We start from the raw sequence: 14,680 nt of genomic DNA, 5'->3' as shown, positions 1-14,680 counted from the left end.
AATTTAAAAGCTACGCAGGCGTCGCGTAAAAGAAGTAATTAATAATTCGTTATAACTCTGAGCTCTATCAGATTTCTTCTTATTCAATAGTTATTTAGAACTAAATACCTTCTTTGTTTTTAAGTCAATACTTACGAGGACAAATTTCGTTATATTATGAGCACTTTAGAGCACAACACCCACGCGTATAAACCAAATTTCAGCGAATTTCATGCTTTATGGATAAAATCTAAAAACAATTTCCTTAATTTACATATATATTTTGTGAAATGTTTTTAACACACTATATCGATATAACTTTGAAAATCGCAGTCGAATTACAATTTGAAAGAAAATAAATCTAAAAATACAATTCATTTTCTTTTATCTAAATTTTCCGCCTCTTCGCATGGCTTTCCATTTTCCAATAGGTAATGACATTTACCAATCTATTCACATGAACTTATAGCAATGCTATACCTATATCTAAATTCATTATCAATAGTACAATTAATAAAATATATTCCTGGACATAAAAGCGGAGTCAGAATTCAATTAAGCCGGGGCCTGGTACCAACCGTTAGCTTATGTACGATATATTTCCATGCTAACGGTGTCTATGGTTTATTTATTAGTACGAAGTACGAACTTATTAGATTCAAGTGATTGATTGAAATTTTATACACTATGGTATAGTGTGTATAGTTAGCGAAGTCCTGATGGAAATCTTCGATGAATTAATTTATTTTTGAAGATTGCAAGTTATGGTGAACATCTGTAAACATTCAATGTAATAATCATTCCAATTAACAAACATATTTTCCTGAAACTCATGAAAAAATAAATAAGTTTAAATGACTATACTATACTAATACATATTATAAACCGAACCGGACCTAAACCAATTACAATGAAATTTGGCATTTTGATAGCTGAAGATCCAGAATAAGACATAGGCTTTTTACCCCGGAAATTCCACAGGAACGGTAAGTATGCAGGTTTTTCTTTGAAATCGTGGGCGAAGGCGCGGGCGGAAATCTGTTTCACGTATATAGTTAACATACCTACCTACCTAGTACCTACATATACTATTCTAGGTTTTAATGTTATATACTGGACCAATAATTTTTATATTCATATCTCAAATACACATCAAAACAAACAAGTAGGTATTTTATTTTAGTATCAAACTTTGTAAAACTTGTATTTTACCTTACTGTCGCGTACCCTTCTTATTTACCATATTTATCTCCAAGACCATTTGACAATATTACGAGGAAAATATTTCTAAACATTACAAAAATATAAGCCAAATCTGTATATCCAAACTAAACGCCGATTGGCCGGCGCATAAGGTGGTCTCTCTGTGTGGCGAATAAATGCAAATACAGCGCTTTCGCTCGGTGTTACTATCTTTATCTCGACATGCGAGTCTGAACTCAATTACACCGCGATGTAACCGTTTAATTGGCACTATCATGTGGCAAGATTGTGCCAACGTTCATTTGGAGTTTTTAACGTTACTCTTTGTGTATGTTAAGTGTGAAAGGGTTGTGGGGAAAGTGGCTAAAGGTCTGTGTAAGCATTTGTTTTGTTGCAGGAATTAGGTATTGTGTAGGCGAATGGAGTTATTAATAATTTTATGATAACAATAATTAGATAATTTAATGCTATCCGCGTTGAAGTATTTCTTTAAATTCATTCAATTCAATTCATAAGTTTCTAATTCAAGTACCTAGGTATTAAAATTAAAAGTCTGTATGAACTTATAATTGTTATTCCGTGCTAATAAGTGCAGACATAGATGATTTTCATATTATATTAGAATATAAACAGAAATATAATTTATTTTTATAATAAATATGTTTTTGTTCAGTTCGGTGTGAGAGCGGGAGGCATTTAGTTGGGCCCAACGCAACCCAAGTTAAATGAAGATATATTCTTCCATTAATGTGTTTAAATGGCGTTGGAACCTGTTATCAAGGAAACCCAATTATTAATTTAACTCTCAACCAGATAAATAACGTTATACGATAAAGTGTTATATCAAAAGCGACTTCTGTTTAAAATTAGGTTATTAATCATTAGATTACGCGATGACATGCACAAAATAAATATACATTAAAGGTCTGATGTTTAATTGAATTTAAAAAAAAGATGTTGATTAACTCAATTCAAAGTTTTTTGTTCAAAGCTCTTGTTTACATAGAATAATAGAAACATCAACAAAAACACTTTGACAAAAAATAAAGGCTTAATTATTTTTGGACACAAATCATATATTTCATTTATTCGTTCAGCAATTATAAACTAATGCAATAAAAACATAAGTCCGTGCAGCTGGCGAACTCAGAAAACCTGATATTCATAAAATCCTCATAATAAGTTAATTTTAATTAAGATAAATGTATGGGCGTATCCGAGCGCTAAATGGCAACGCCTATAAATATAAATTACAATACCGTTCTTAATATCAGAAAACAGGAGCGATATATTACGATCTTATGTCAAAACAAAATGTTTAACTATTGATATAAAATAATATGGGCTCGATAAAACCGGATTTGTCAAACTTAAATTACGTGCTAATCAAAATTTTAATAAATACTACAAAGAAGAAGGCGGTCAATCAAAGAATTAGATTGATAAACTTTAAATTTATATTTTACGATTGTAAAATACGTAATTGATTAAATTATCTTTGTGTTTCATATTGAATTCGGAGGCGGAAATTAAAATGATAATTTACAACCGAGATTTCATTCACAACAATCTATAATTCAGATTATTAAACCTCTTTGGTAGAAACTGGCCACATAAAAAAAAATAAACCAAAAACATTCCAAATTCAAAATCGACAATCGAGCATCGCGCCAAATCTCAAATTAACGTCGCGTCTAGTAATTGTGAATTCAAAAATAAAGTTAGCTCTCAATCGCGATAAAGGCGGACGCACACCGCGCGAAACTACAAGTGCTTTAATTGAGAGACCCTGGGAGGTCCGGAGGTGTCGCCGTATGCTAATCAATTCACCAGTTTGTTTTTTACTCCACCGGAATAGTCGCTTTTTATTCGAGATCCGTAGCGTCGAATGGGTTTGTTTTCGACTTGTGACGTAATTACAGGAGGCGCTTCATGTACGCACGTAAGTTTATTCGTGTTATGTTTATAAAATTATTTCTGTCAAACAATTGCTATTTATAAATTGAATAACAATGATAATAATAGCTGCAATACTTATCATCATCTGTGAAGTTGTATCAAGATTTTAAAGACAAAATGCGGTTAGTATTTTTCATCCATAATATGTAGCAGAATATTTTTCTATTAAAAATAGTTTCTAAATTTCATTTTTTAATTGCTTTACTAGCGATAAAACATCCAAATATTTAACTCACAACGAAGATTAAAAACGTTAAAATTTATACGGAACACAAAATCGTCAAATAAATTCCGATCAGATTTTTTCACGGAGCGTATAATTTAGTCCTTAGTCACGTGGTGGTCCGGGATTAACCTAAAACGGTCGCTAGATAAATGTTTTTTATTTATTTTCTAATAGCGCAGTTAATTAGGCAATAGTTCATTTAATCAGATCGCCGTTCAGTTTTGGTATTGGGTTTTATTTTGCATTAGATATGCCTCTGTGATGGTGTGTTTTTAAATGTTTTTTTTAGTTAATTTTTAAAGTATAGGATTGAGTTTTATTGTATGTTTTTGTTATGTAAGCTTATTATCAAATATTTTTTATAGATAATTTATCCTTGATTCTGAAATGACTAATCCAGTTAAAACTATGCAATTATTTTTGTGAACTTTGACTTCACGGAAATGGCAATTGGCAGGATTTCTTGTTGAATGACCCAGTTATTGTAATGTAGCAAACATAAAGTTCATATTATCGTATTTTCTCTTTTTCATATAGTATAATTTTGTTATTGATTTTACATGAGTAGGATTATACATTTAGAAATTTGAGATTTTAAATGCAATTCTCCCTGCGGCCTGTATAAATGCCCGAAACGTCGACAAATACCTAATAAATAAATAAAAAGTCTTCTAGAAATAGCAAAATTATTGAATGTTAACAAAAAAGGGTTTTTACGTTAGCGGAACAGTCCAGTTTAATGTTAAGTTGCGTGTAAATTGTAACGATTTGTATAATATTATGCTAATGTTGATGTAATTGTGATACGGTCGCCCTAATGGCGGTCATGGGCGCTGCGAGCAAATTGAATTAGGGATATATGGGAAACTATTCATAGAGTATGGGATTTATGTTTTTACAAGATTTATACAAGTAAAATGTTACTTTTATATGTAGATGGGTAAATATTTAATTTCATAGGCTAGGCTTAGTAATCACTTTATTCTATTTAGCTTAAAAGATAAAGAGATGAAAAATTAGAGTAATGATACAACTGAAAATTCTAAATGGAATCATTTTATAGAAAGACTTGAGTATCCAAATGGACTGACAGGAAAAGGTTAGGATCCTAAGGTTAGGATAGGTATATGTAGCCGATTCGGAGTAGGAAGTTGTTTCTACATGTAATATTGTTACTGTATTTCGCAAATAGGACAGTTGAATAATGTGGTTGTGGTTGCTTTTCCGCGCTCATGATTCCCATTTTCTCAATAACATCACATTTTTCCATTTAATTGTTAAATATTAAGATGATAGAGTTACAAGCAAACACGGCAAAAGTTGTTCTGTCTTATTTTATAATTTAGGGGGGTGAAAAGTAGAAGTTCATCAATTTGCAGACCTAGCAGGCAAAATTTCACGAGAATCGGTCAAGCCATTTAGGAAGAGATTGATTACAAACGCCGTGTTAGAAAGAGAAATTGAATACAGAATTTGATATAAAAATGATTGTCGTGTCACATCTATCACATACAGTCCATCCATCGAAATAAAACTGATGTCAAACCGCATTTGCGTGCCCAGCAAACCACATCAATTTTACCATGATGTCTTATAGCAGTATTATTTCCACTGTACGAAAGCGATGGCGCTAGGCGACCTCTATAGCGCTGTCATTCTTCAACACTGGAAGGAATACTGCTTTAAGACGGCATGCTACGGGGGCAGGTTTTCGATTTTCACGGTGATCGACCAGCGAGATACCATCGATTTTCCACCAGCAGCACGCACCTACTCACTTAATTCCTGATTTAGGACCGCATCATATTTTGATAAGTATTTTTAATTTGAATAAATTATGTTTTAAGCGCGTTATCGGTGCGTAATGGCGGGTTTAATCATAACCGTTGTGGTTTCATGGTGAACTGTCACAGAAATGCTTTGCTCACGAAACGGTTTGAGAGCTAGAGAACAATAATGTTGCTATTACCTTTTATTTCTGTCAATATATTTTTTCTTAAAACATAACATTTTGAATTAGCAGTTCCCTAAAGATGGTAAATTTCCCCGTTAGTTTTTTTATGTAACGAAATTATTAATGGTAAATTTTTAAGAATTAAACGTTTTGTGAGATTAACTCAAATACAGCTCCACAACACTGAATTAATGCTATCAACGTTACATAATCAAAAATACTATCTAAGTTTCCACCTATTATAAATGTAAGTTAAGATAAGTGAGAGATACATAACGAAAGATGCGTTGATGTCTTTTAATACGATGGACAGATAGCACGTAAAATACGGTAATTAAGAAATTAAATGTAATATATTTTTACGTCAGCGGCTCTTTAACTATGTTCCTTACAAAACACCATCGATAAAGATGTCAGGAATCATATTTTTCGGCGCCACAAAGATTGTAAAGATAACCACAAACCCTTTACGGGCTTTTTTAACTCTGTGAATTTAGAACATTGCGTGAAATTTTTTGAATTAAATTTAGAGCTTTATCTTTCGCACGCTATCGTACTGCGCCATTTTCATTTTGTTTTGATTTTTGTTAATGTATATTTTTATATGCTAATTATAATTATTTTTTTGTTTTCAGGATCTTTCACCGGTATCATGCCGCATACAGGTAAATTTTTAAATTTAGTATTGTATTTGTGTATTTGTATAGTTTTATTATTGTAGTAGGTATAATAATAATTCTAACATAGCATAGTTCTTATATCTTTAGCCTTTAACAATGCAAGTATTGAAAAAGGAAATGTACAATGCATTCAATATCAATAATCATTCCACCTATTATAGGTATTTTACCACCGCCATAAATTACCAATTACCATTAATCAAATGTTATCTATATCAGATTCTAAAAAAAGATAATAAAACACACCTCTGACTCATTATTTCATATTTTGGCGACTTTTAAAGTTATTATACATAGATAATAATGTATATTTATCTAATTTTCAATTACAAGTAGGTAAATAAACAATAGTCCAAACCAACGACCAGCCAGGAACAAAAATTGGCGGCAAAACCCAATCGCACATAAACGCACCCTCTTAATCCACACAAACATTAATAAATCGCAGTCCCAACTCCCACGCAATTTTAAACAATCCTAATGAACGTGAGCATTACGCGTTATCGCCAACAATTTACCTCACGCATTGAAATCATAAGCCGTTTCAAAGAAGTTCTGGCGGCACCATTACGAGTAATTAAGGAATCAGGTTGAAATCTCGTTGAGATAACATCCGATCGGCCCACCCGGCCAAAAGTGACCAGTTTTTCTAATTTACATGCTTAGTTGGCGTTGAGGCGCGTATAGATTGGTGTTTGGTGACTTGGAATGCTCGGATTTTATATGGTTGCAAGTTTTGTAATGGTTTCATTGTAAATTTACAGATGCTATAGGTTTTATTTAATAAAAAATATAATAAGAATAGCAAAAAACCATTGAAAGAAAGATGGACGAAAGCTTCTTATATAATCATTTTCATTACATAACAAGTTTATGTATACTGTTTTCTTTGTGTAAAAATATAATTTAGCTAAGTAGGTATTGATGAAAATAATAAAACAAACAAATAGCTACATTAAAGATATTATTTGATTCGGCATAACAATATACGACAATCTGTATCCAAAATATAAAGTAAATATCTTTTTGTGACAATAAACTCACAGTATGTATCCACCCTTATCCTAATAAAGTATGCGGATTCCACAAGCTAAGCTTCTGTTTATTTCTAGTTGAACTCAGTAATTAAAAGTATCGTTCATGTTATGCAGAATTAAAGATTTGATCACAAAGTATCGAATTTATCGTAATATCTCATCGCAGTCATTAAAACGATACTATCGGGGCATTTGAGAAATATTAGGTTTCTTTGATATTCCGAATGTTTTGGATCACACACGAAGTTTCCGGGTTTTAATTATTTATACGTTGGAGGCTTTATATATTTTAAAGTTTGAAGTGGCTACTGTATTGACTCGTGCTCGAACATTGACTCTATTCTATTAGCTCAAACTCAAACTCAAACATTTATTTATTCAATTAGACTTCTTCTAGAAGCACTTTTGAAACGTCATTAGGTACATATTTTTAACATTTACCTCCGATTCGGAAAGCTGGAAGGAAACCGATTCGATTATGTAACACTGCCCTAGTGATTTCTGAAACATCTGCAGTGACCTGTGTGTTTTCCTTATACATAGTTCCTTGTTTTCTGTTTGCTATTTATAGCGAATCTGCGCATTGTCTGTTTATTTAATACTTATTACATTTATTATTCATACTGTACTATACTAACTTCAAAAAATATCATCCAACAACGTAATGCGTTGTTTCGTTAAATGTTAAAGTATTGTGGTACTATCATTCGTATTTTTTTATTTTCCATCTTCCATACCAGTATATCATGAAAACAACCTAACCTAAAGCTTTTGGCAATAAAACCTCACTTTCTTAATATTTATATTTTGGCTCTATCCAATCTTTAACATACTTAAATCTCAGCAAGATATTTTATAAACTGTGAACACATAAGCGTGTGACGGCTCACGCTTGGCTGATTTCGACGCCTAATGAACTTATTGCTTGGCTATATTGAATCGATCTTGAAAATATAATATGGACATGGTTCGGTTAAAGAACTATTTAAAATTGAATATAATTTCAACGTAAAACAAGTATAGAAGTCTTTCAATAATTTTAAAACGGATAAAAGTTTCATCTTTCTTAAAATTATTAGGTAAGTGAAATATAATTCTAGTTACGGTTCTTAATTGGCCAATATACATGACGCATAGCTGGACGCTTCTTTGACCATTTAGATCAGACTTTTAAAAAAGCTTGAAATCCAATATTATTCATAGTAGAGCATTCTTAAAGCTTTTCCCACATATTTTAAAAAGTAGGTATAAAAAATCTTTATTGTAACCAGCTTCAAAAAAGCTTCTAGCTTCTGCAGCCTCTTATTTGTGAAAGATTTTTAATCAAAGATATAAACAATATCTCTTCACAATTAATATAGAAAATCGATTACAATACACGTATCCACACTAATCTTTACCTAACAAAATATCGGTCCATCAAAGCACTAATACCATCATATACGATTTTCTACTCCACTGTTTACAACTGTGTTACAATTTTATATCGTAAACTTTTATATTTTATTGTCAATTAAATATACCATCGCTGTAGGGCGTTATAAAACGGATTAAGCAATGGCGCGAAATGATCGGGGATTTAGATTAAAAGATTTTATTCTAGTTATATTTGAGATAAGAAACTGGTATGAACCGGATTATATCCGGTATTCTAGCACATTCTAGCGGGGTACGCGTTAACTCTCGGATTTTGACACATTATTGTATCTAATTGTGTTATAAAACCAGCTACTGTATTTACTTCCAAGACATCCATGTCGAAAACGCTCTTATCTTCGACGTAATAGGGTTCTAAAAGGTCAGAACTTTATTATGAATAAAACTGTTAATTGTAATATGTAATAGACTGTTAATTGTACATAAATTTATTGCATTAGGAATTCATTTTTAATGTGAATGTAGTGAAGGTTTTAAATGAAACAATTCATTCAATCAGATATAATTTATTTACAAAGGTAAATAATTTATAGGAAATACACAAAATACCTATCATTCGAAATGCCTTCAAGTAAACCATGACACATCGTTTGTTAATAATTATTTATTGAGACAAAGGCAAATATAATAATATATCATATTATAATATCTACATTAATTTATTATCCACCTTTCGGTTATCAATAATGAACTCTGTTATCTAACTTCTAGTTTCACTAACAATGTTATAAACTCAAAAACGTATGCATTGAATTTCATTGTTTTTCACCAACTGATAGTATTATAGGTACTCTAAATAATGCAAGTAAAGTAGGAATGGGTCGTCGACGCATTTTTCATCAACGAGACTAGACCGTTAAATGTCGTTCATCAACTAGTCGATCAACTAGTTAAAATTTTCGACTAGTCGATGTGTAAACTGAAACGAATTGACACGGTCGACCGACGCGCGACGGTATTGGTAATCGAACGTTCGTTACCTTGAACTGAGGTCTACACTCTACATGTAAAATTCCACATTCTTACCACGAAGTTATTACGAATTATAGATTTTCAAAGAATTCAATGTCAGGGTTGTCTCTAGTAAAGAAAAAGTCAGGCTGTTTTTTAACAATTATATATTTATCACCTATCTAGTTTTTGTTTATGTTTTAACTTGTCGTTTTAAGTCGTTAGTTATAGTCAATATTTTAACATTATTCAATATTATTATTGTAGGTAGGTAATCCTTATGATATGTAATAAATTAACTGAATAAAAAAAATATCTTAGATTTTTAAGACAATTCAATAATATCAAATTAATACAAATTAATCTCCTTTTTTTTTCAATATTTCGAGCATTGATCATAGTAATCTCATTAAAAGTCAAACGGAATTAACGGTAAAAATATTGAACTATCAACTCGCGACGCGTCGCGTCGCAAGTTGGTAGTTGATACAAACGTGTCGACTGACGAGCCGTCTACGACGAGTCGTTTAGCCGTCTACGGTGGACTATTATACGGCCACGTCGAAGCGTTAACCGTCGCGTCGCGGACGCGTTGACGAGCGTTTCGACTCTTTTGTTTAGTCGTTGAATTCAACTAGTCCGTTGATTAACGATGGACTAGTCGAATCGTTGAGTGTACATAGACGGTTAATTTAACTAGTCCGTTGATTCAACGCCCATGCCTAAAGTAAAGCGGCCGCGGCGGGCGGAAAGCTATTTCATCTAATAGGTACCTACTATAAAGCTGAAAAGTTTTTTTGTTTGAACGCGCTAACCTCAGGAACTACTGGTCATGATTTGAAAAATTATTTCGGTGTAAGATTATCATTTATCGAGGAAGGTTATATAGGCTATATATTTCATCCCGCTAAGACCAAAATAAAGCTAGAATTTACATCACCACTTCCTCTTAGGTATGAGATATGGGCACCACATTTGTTCCACTTTCCTAGCTGCTGGTGACAACTGGTTTTCAGGCCTCTCGTGTGGTTCCAGGACCTTGTAAGCTTTGGGCTTTGAAAACTTCATGTCTATATAGTCGACCCCGTGGGGTTGCCATACTGTTGTGAAGCCTGTTCCTGCAATATGGATTAAAAATAAATTTGTATAAAGGACAGCTGGCGTTTATATCTGGTACATATAGGAGATAGATAAACAATCGTTTTTATGGTTTTAGGTGCCTCTTATAATCTTAATAAGTACATTTGTAAAGTATTGGTTGATTAATTAGATTTGATGTAACAATTATTATTTTAAAACTTCTATCGCGGCAAACATATGAAAACTAATATACTAGCCCCAGCTTCACATTGGATAAAAATTAAAACTGTATCTTAAATCACTTTTAAACCACGTAGTTTATTTGTACATCTAACCAAACGAAGAACTTTTCACTCCTGTATGTTCAGATAATAAAGAGCGAGAGATGATAGAGATTAGAGCTTTACAGTAACAGATAAGAGCTTTCTAAATCGTACCAATAGTTTTAAAGAAAACTTCATTAAAGATTAACTTTTTATCAATAAGATAGATGTAGGTACATACTGTCATAATTATCAATGATATCTGGACGTAAAGTTCCGACCGTGTAAAACCTGAGCTTTTTTACAGCTTCCATATATTCTTCACAGCGACATCGATCCATTTTCAACACAAAAATTATAGTAAATCTGAATAAATATTGCAAAATTGACACTGACACATTTTTATGAAATTTTTAAAACGTCATTTGACAGAGGGAATGAATATACTTTTTGCTTTGGTAAGCTTTTGAATTTATTTGCGAATCCCTGCGAATCCATAGATAGACATTTTTAACTGAGATATTCTGAGATATATTACAAATGAATGTAAAAGTATACGTTAAAACGTGATAAATTATCAGTGATTATACCTCATGTCTACCATTGACTTCCCATGTTTCAACTTTTACATCCAATAAAAATTATCTGGTCTTTGTCGTATACAAAAACAGCGTGTTAATAAGTTTGTCCATACTATTATATTATAATAGGTACATACCGGCGCGGGGTGTTATGTCTAGCCACATAATAATTCAGTAATCATCCGATATTACTACCTATACTTTACACTAATATTAAGACAGAATCATGCAAATCGCTCCCGTATTGACCGGCAACATAAAATCAGTCACAAGCCATAAACATCGCCATAACTTGCGATATATACGAGCTATATTCGCTAAGAAAAAGTTTAAATAACGTTTTACGATCGGATTGTAAAAGCGATATCGTACGATCCCAGTTTTTAAGGCTTCTTGTAAGTTATAACATAAAGTGTATCTCGACATTGTTTGGGAGATCAGAATTTGGTTGAACTATATTGAGATGAGATTATTATTAATTCCGATTTAATGATTACTGAAAGAATGTCTTAGAAGTAAATGCAGTTTCTTACACGCTATGTTGAGTACCTACCTGTTAAGAAAATCTAATCAACATGCCGACTCTTAATGTGTTTCACATAAAAAAAGTGTAAGTGCCGTGTTAGAAGTACGGAGAAAAACAATTATTTTAGATTCGACTAGAATCTATCTGAAAATAATGGTTTCTTGGCTTGATTTAACAGCCATCGTTTATTCCACTGACAAAGTCATAAACCAATTCCTGGTTTTACACTATTTATTACTTTAATCTCATAAAATTAAAGTTCTAATTTGTACGTCGCAATTTGCGTTTATGATCTTTAGAGGTGATAACCTCATAAAGTTATGTAATTTTTTACAACGGTTATAATCACAGAACAGTAAAAACATATAGAAGTGCTTAATGTCATAATTAGTATGAAAACCAGTGTCGCCAAAACCACACATTTAAACAGATAGTTATACAGTACACTACAAGTAAACTATGTCTTTGATTGGACAGCTTAATTTGAGTAGAAACTGAATTAGGTTATAAATTCAGCATTTAAATATGTACCCTGACGCACCATGTTACGGTTTTATTTTAGTATAATATCCCTAGGTATATTAGCTGTTTTGTTTCTCATTGCTCAGAAATTCCAAATTCGAAAACATTCAGCTACTCCACAACAGAGGGCGTTAGTTTTCGATAGATATAACTTTGAACCTCAACTCATAAAGATAAGGTTGAAATTTGTGTCACTCAACATTAATGACATTAACTTGATATTTATCTGATGCTATGCTCTAAGGGATGCCAGCCTTGTTATCGATAATAATTCACAAATAAATATTTTTTTGTGCATTTTTTTTTTCTTTCTATTATATGAGTATAGTATAATGCGTCACATTTTGGAGTATGTTTATTACTACTAAGTACGTCTTTTCATATTATTATTATTAAATAAAAAACGGAATAGAATAGTATAAATCTATATTTACAAAATACAAACAGAAAATATGCATTATTTTAAATCTTGGAACTGCTGTAGGTTTGATGTATCAGTGGCCTTTGTTAGACTGCTTAGTGCTGTTCGACATCCAGTTAACTCGTCACGTTGCATTTATCCATTTCTCTTTTAAATAAGCCTCTTTGGGAAATCTATAAATAAATTGGACAAATGAAAGCTAAGGAAAAATAAAATAAAATTTAATATTTATAATGTTTGTCTTTTCTAAAGTATCGATACTATCGATATGCGCCACAAGCATCACTAAACCGACATTCGTTTGTTTATTGCAATAATATTCCAGAAAGTCTTGTTTTCTGTTCAATCTATAAAAGTACCGTACTAATTTCTTATAAAATAAGGTTCATTTTGACTAGATATTTGTATCTATACAATTTTGACAAATTACGACAAGCGAAGTTATAACATAAAATATAATAAAAATAAATAAAAATAAGACTTACCGATGGTATGAAATGCCTCCATTGCTGATATTATTTCGTCTGCTATCATTTTTGCAATCTAATACCGAACAACACGTCCTAATTAATGAATAAATATGGAAAAAAGATTTGACAGCTGACAACCGACTCGAATATTTTTCTGCGCATAACTGAGGGCAAGTTAGGTGATCTTACCTTACCAGTGACACGTGGGCCACGCCCACATCACACTTCTATCTACTTTACTGTTCTGTGGTTATAATATAATATAAAAATGTGGACGCGATGTCCTCCGTCTAACTTACCCAAATTGAGATAAACAAATTATGGATATTTCCTTGGCAGTTTATCTATTTTATCAATGCAATTACATATTTCCAAAACGATTTGTGCTTTAGTTGTGAATAATGTTTTCAACAGTTCGAGTAACTAAGTCATAACGCACCATAAATAGAAGTACCAACTATATTATGATTAAACGTTGATCTCTGTATGTATGACTATATCTTCCCACTCTTTTTAGTAGTCTAAACTAGTCTAAACTCTAGCACACCCACAGCCTCTGGAGAAATTTGTAGGTTGTGTCTTACCACTATTTAGAAATAATATGTGCTATTACTAACTTATGCCCTATTATTTGTCAAAGGTAGGCAGTAGCTCCAACTATCTATACTCACCTTAACCTTAAAATCATAAAAGGTGTGTGGTACAAATAAACTACAATAGTGTGCTACCACCTTTAGCGCGGTATTTCACGGCTGTACCGACAACCACCACTCGTGAGCAAATTACTTTACCTTTTACGATTCTTCCACCGTTGTCGGGAGCCGTTCCACTAAATAATATAAAAGATGGACTTTAATTAGGTTCTCGCTTTAGTGCTAAGAGAAAAGACTGGACGGCGTAAATATTTTTAATGCGTAACCAATTTCCTGTGGGTAATGGTTGAGTTATAGAAATAAGAAAAGCTTTATTATAAGTACTAAGTACATTTTTCTATAATTAGATAAGATTTATCAAAGTGATATTGTCCAATAAGAAATCACAATTGATTTCTTTCACATTGAATTTGTAGTAAAACGCATCTTCATAAGTTGAACATGTATAAAGGCAAACTTATTTTATAACCTTTCCTACGGAATATGTAATAAAACATCAAATTGAACACAAAATGCATAGTGTAAACATTATAATGGAATTTATAAAACAATTTTTGATCGCCCTCACGTTACAATGTGTTTGCCATATATTATAAACCAATCAGCTGTAAGGGCTCTACATATAACACACCAATTTCTCTTTATGAAGACATCAAATATAAATTGTAATTTACGCACACCCTGACGTCGCTTATCAGATAGTTTGTTATGAGCAAAAGCGGGAGCCGCTTGCTTTTT

At 32.0% G+C, this 14,680-nt stretch overlaps 1 protein-coding gene across 1 annotated transcript in view; it reads left to right on the top strand.

Moving 5' to 3' along the window:
* Poxn (paired box pox-neuro) overlaps positions 1 to 14,680 on the top strand; it is a 49,638-nt gene that overhangs the window by 17,226 nt on the left and 17,732 nt on the right. Inside the window, exon 2 of the mRNA XM_090115163.1 lies at positions 5,957 to 5,986. Coding sequence (XP_089971289.1) covers positions 5,974 to 5,986 — 13 coding nt within the window. The 5' untranslated portion in view covers positions 5,957 to 5,973. The remainder of the gene's footprint in view (positions 1 to 5,956; positions 5,987 to 14,680) is intronic.

This window comes from Colias eurytheme, chromosome 22 (assembly GCF_061535395.1).
Source record: "Colias eurytheme isolate Ceu_HAF_F1 chromosome 22, ilColEury1 Martin Lab GWU primary, whole genome shotgun sequence".
Lineage (NCBI taxonomy): Eukaryota > Metazoa > Arthropoda > Insecta > Lepidoptera > Pieridae > Colias > Colias eurytheme.
The sequence above is the reverse complement of the archived record's forward strand: the minus strand, read 5'-3'. Positions and strand labels throughout refer to the sequence as shown.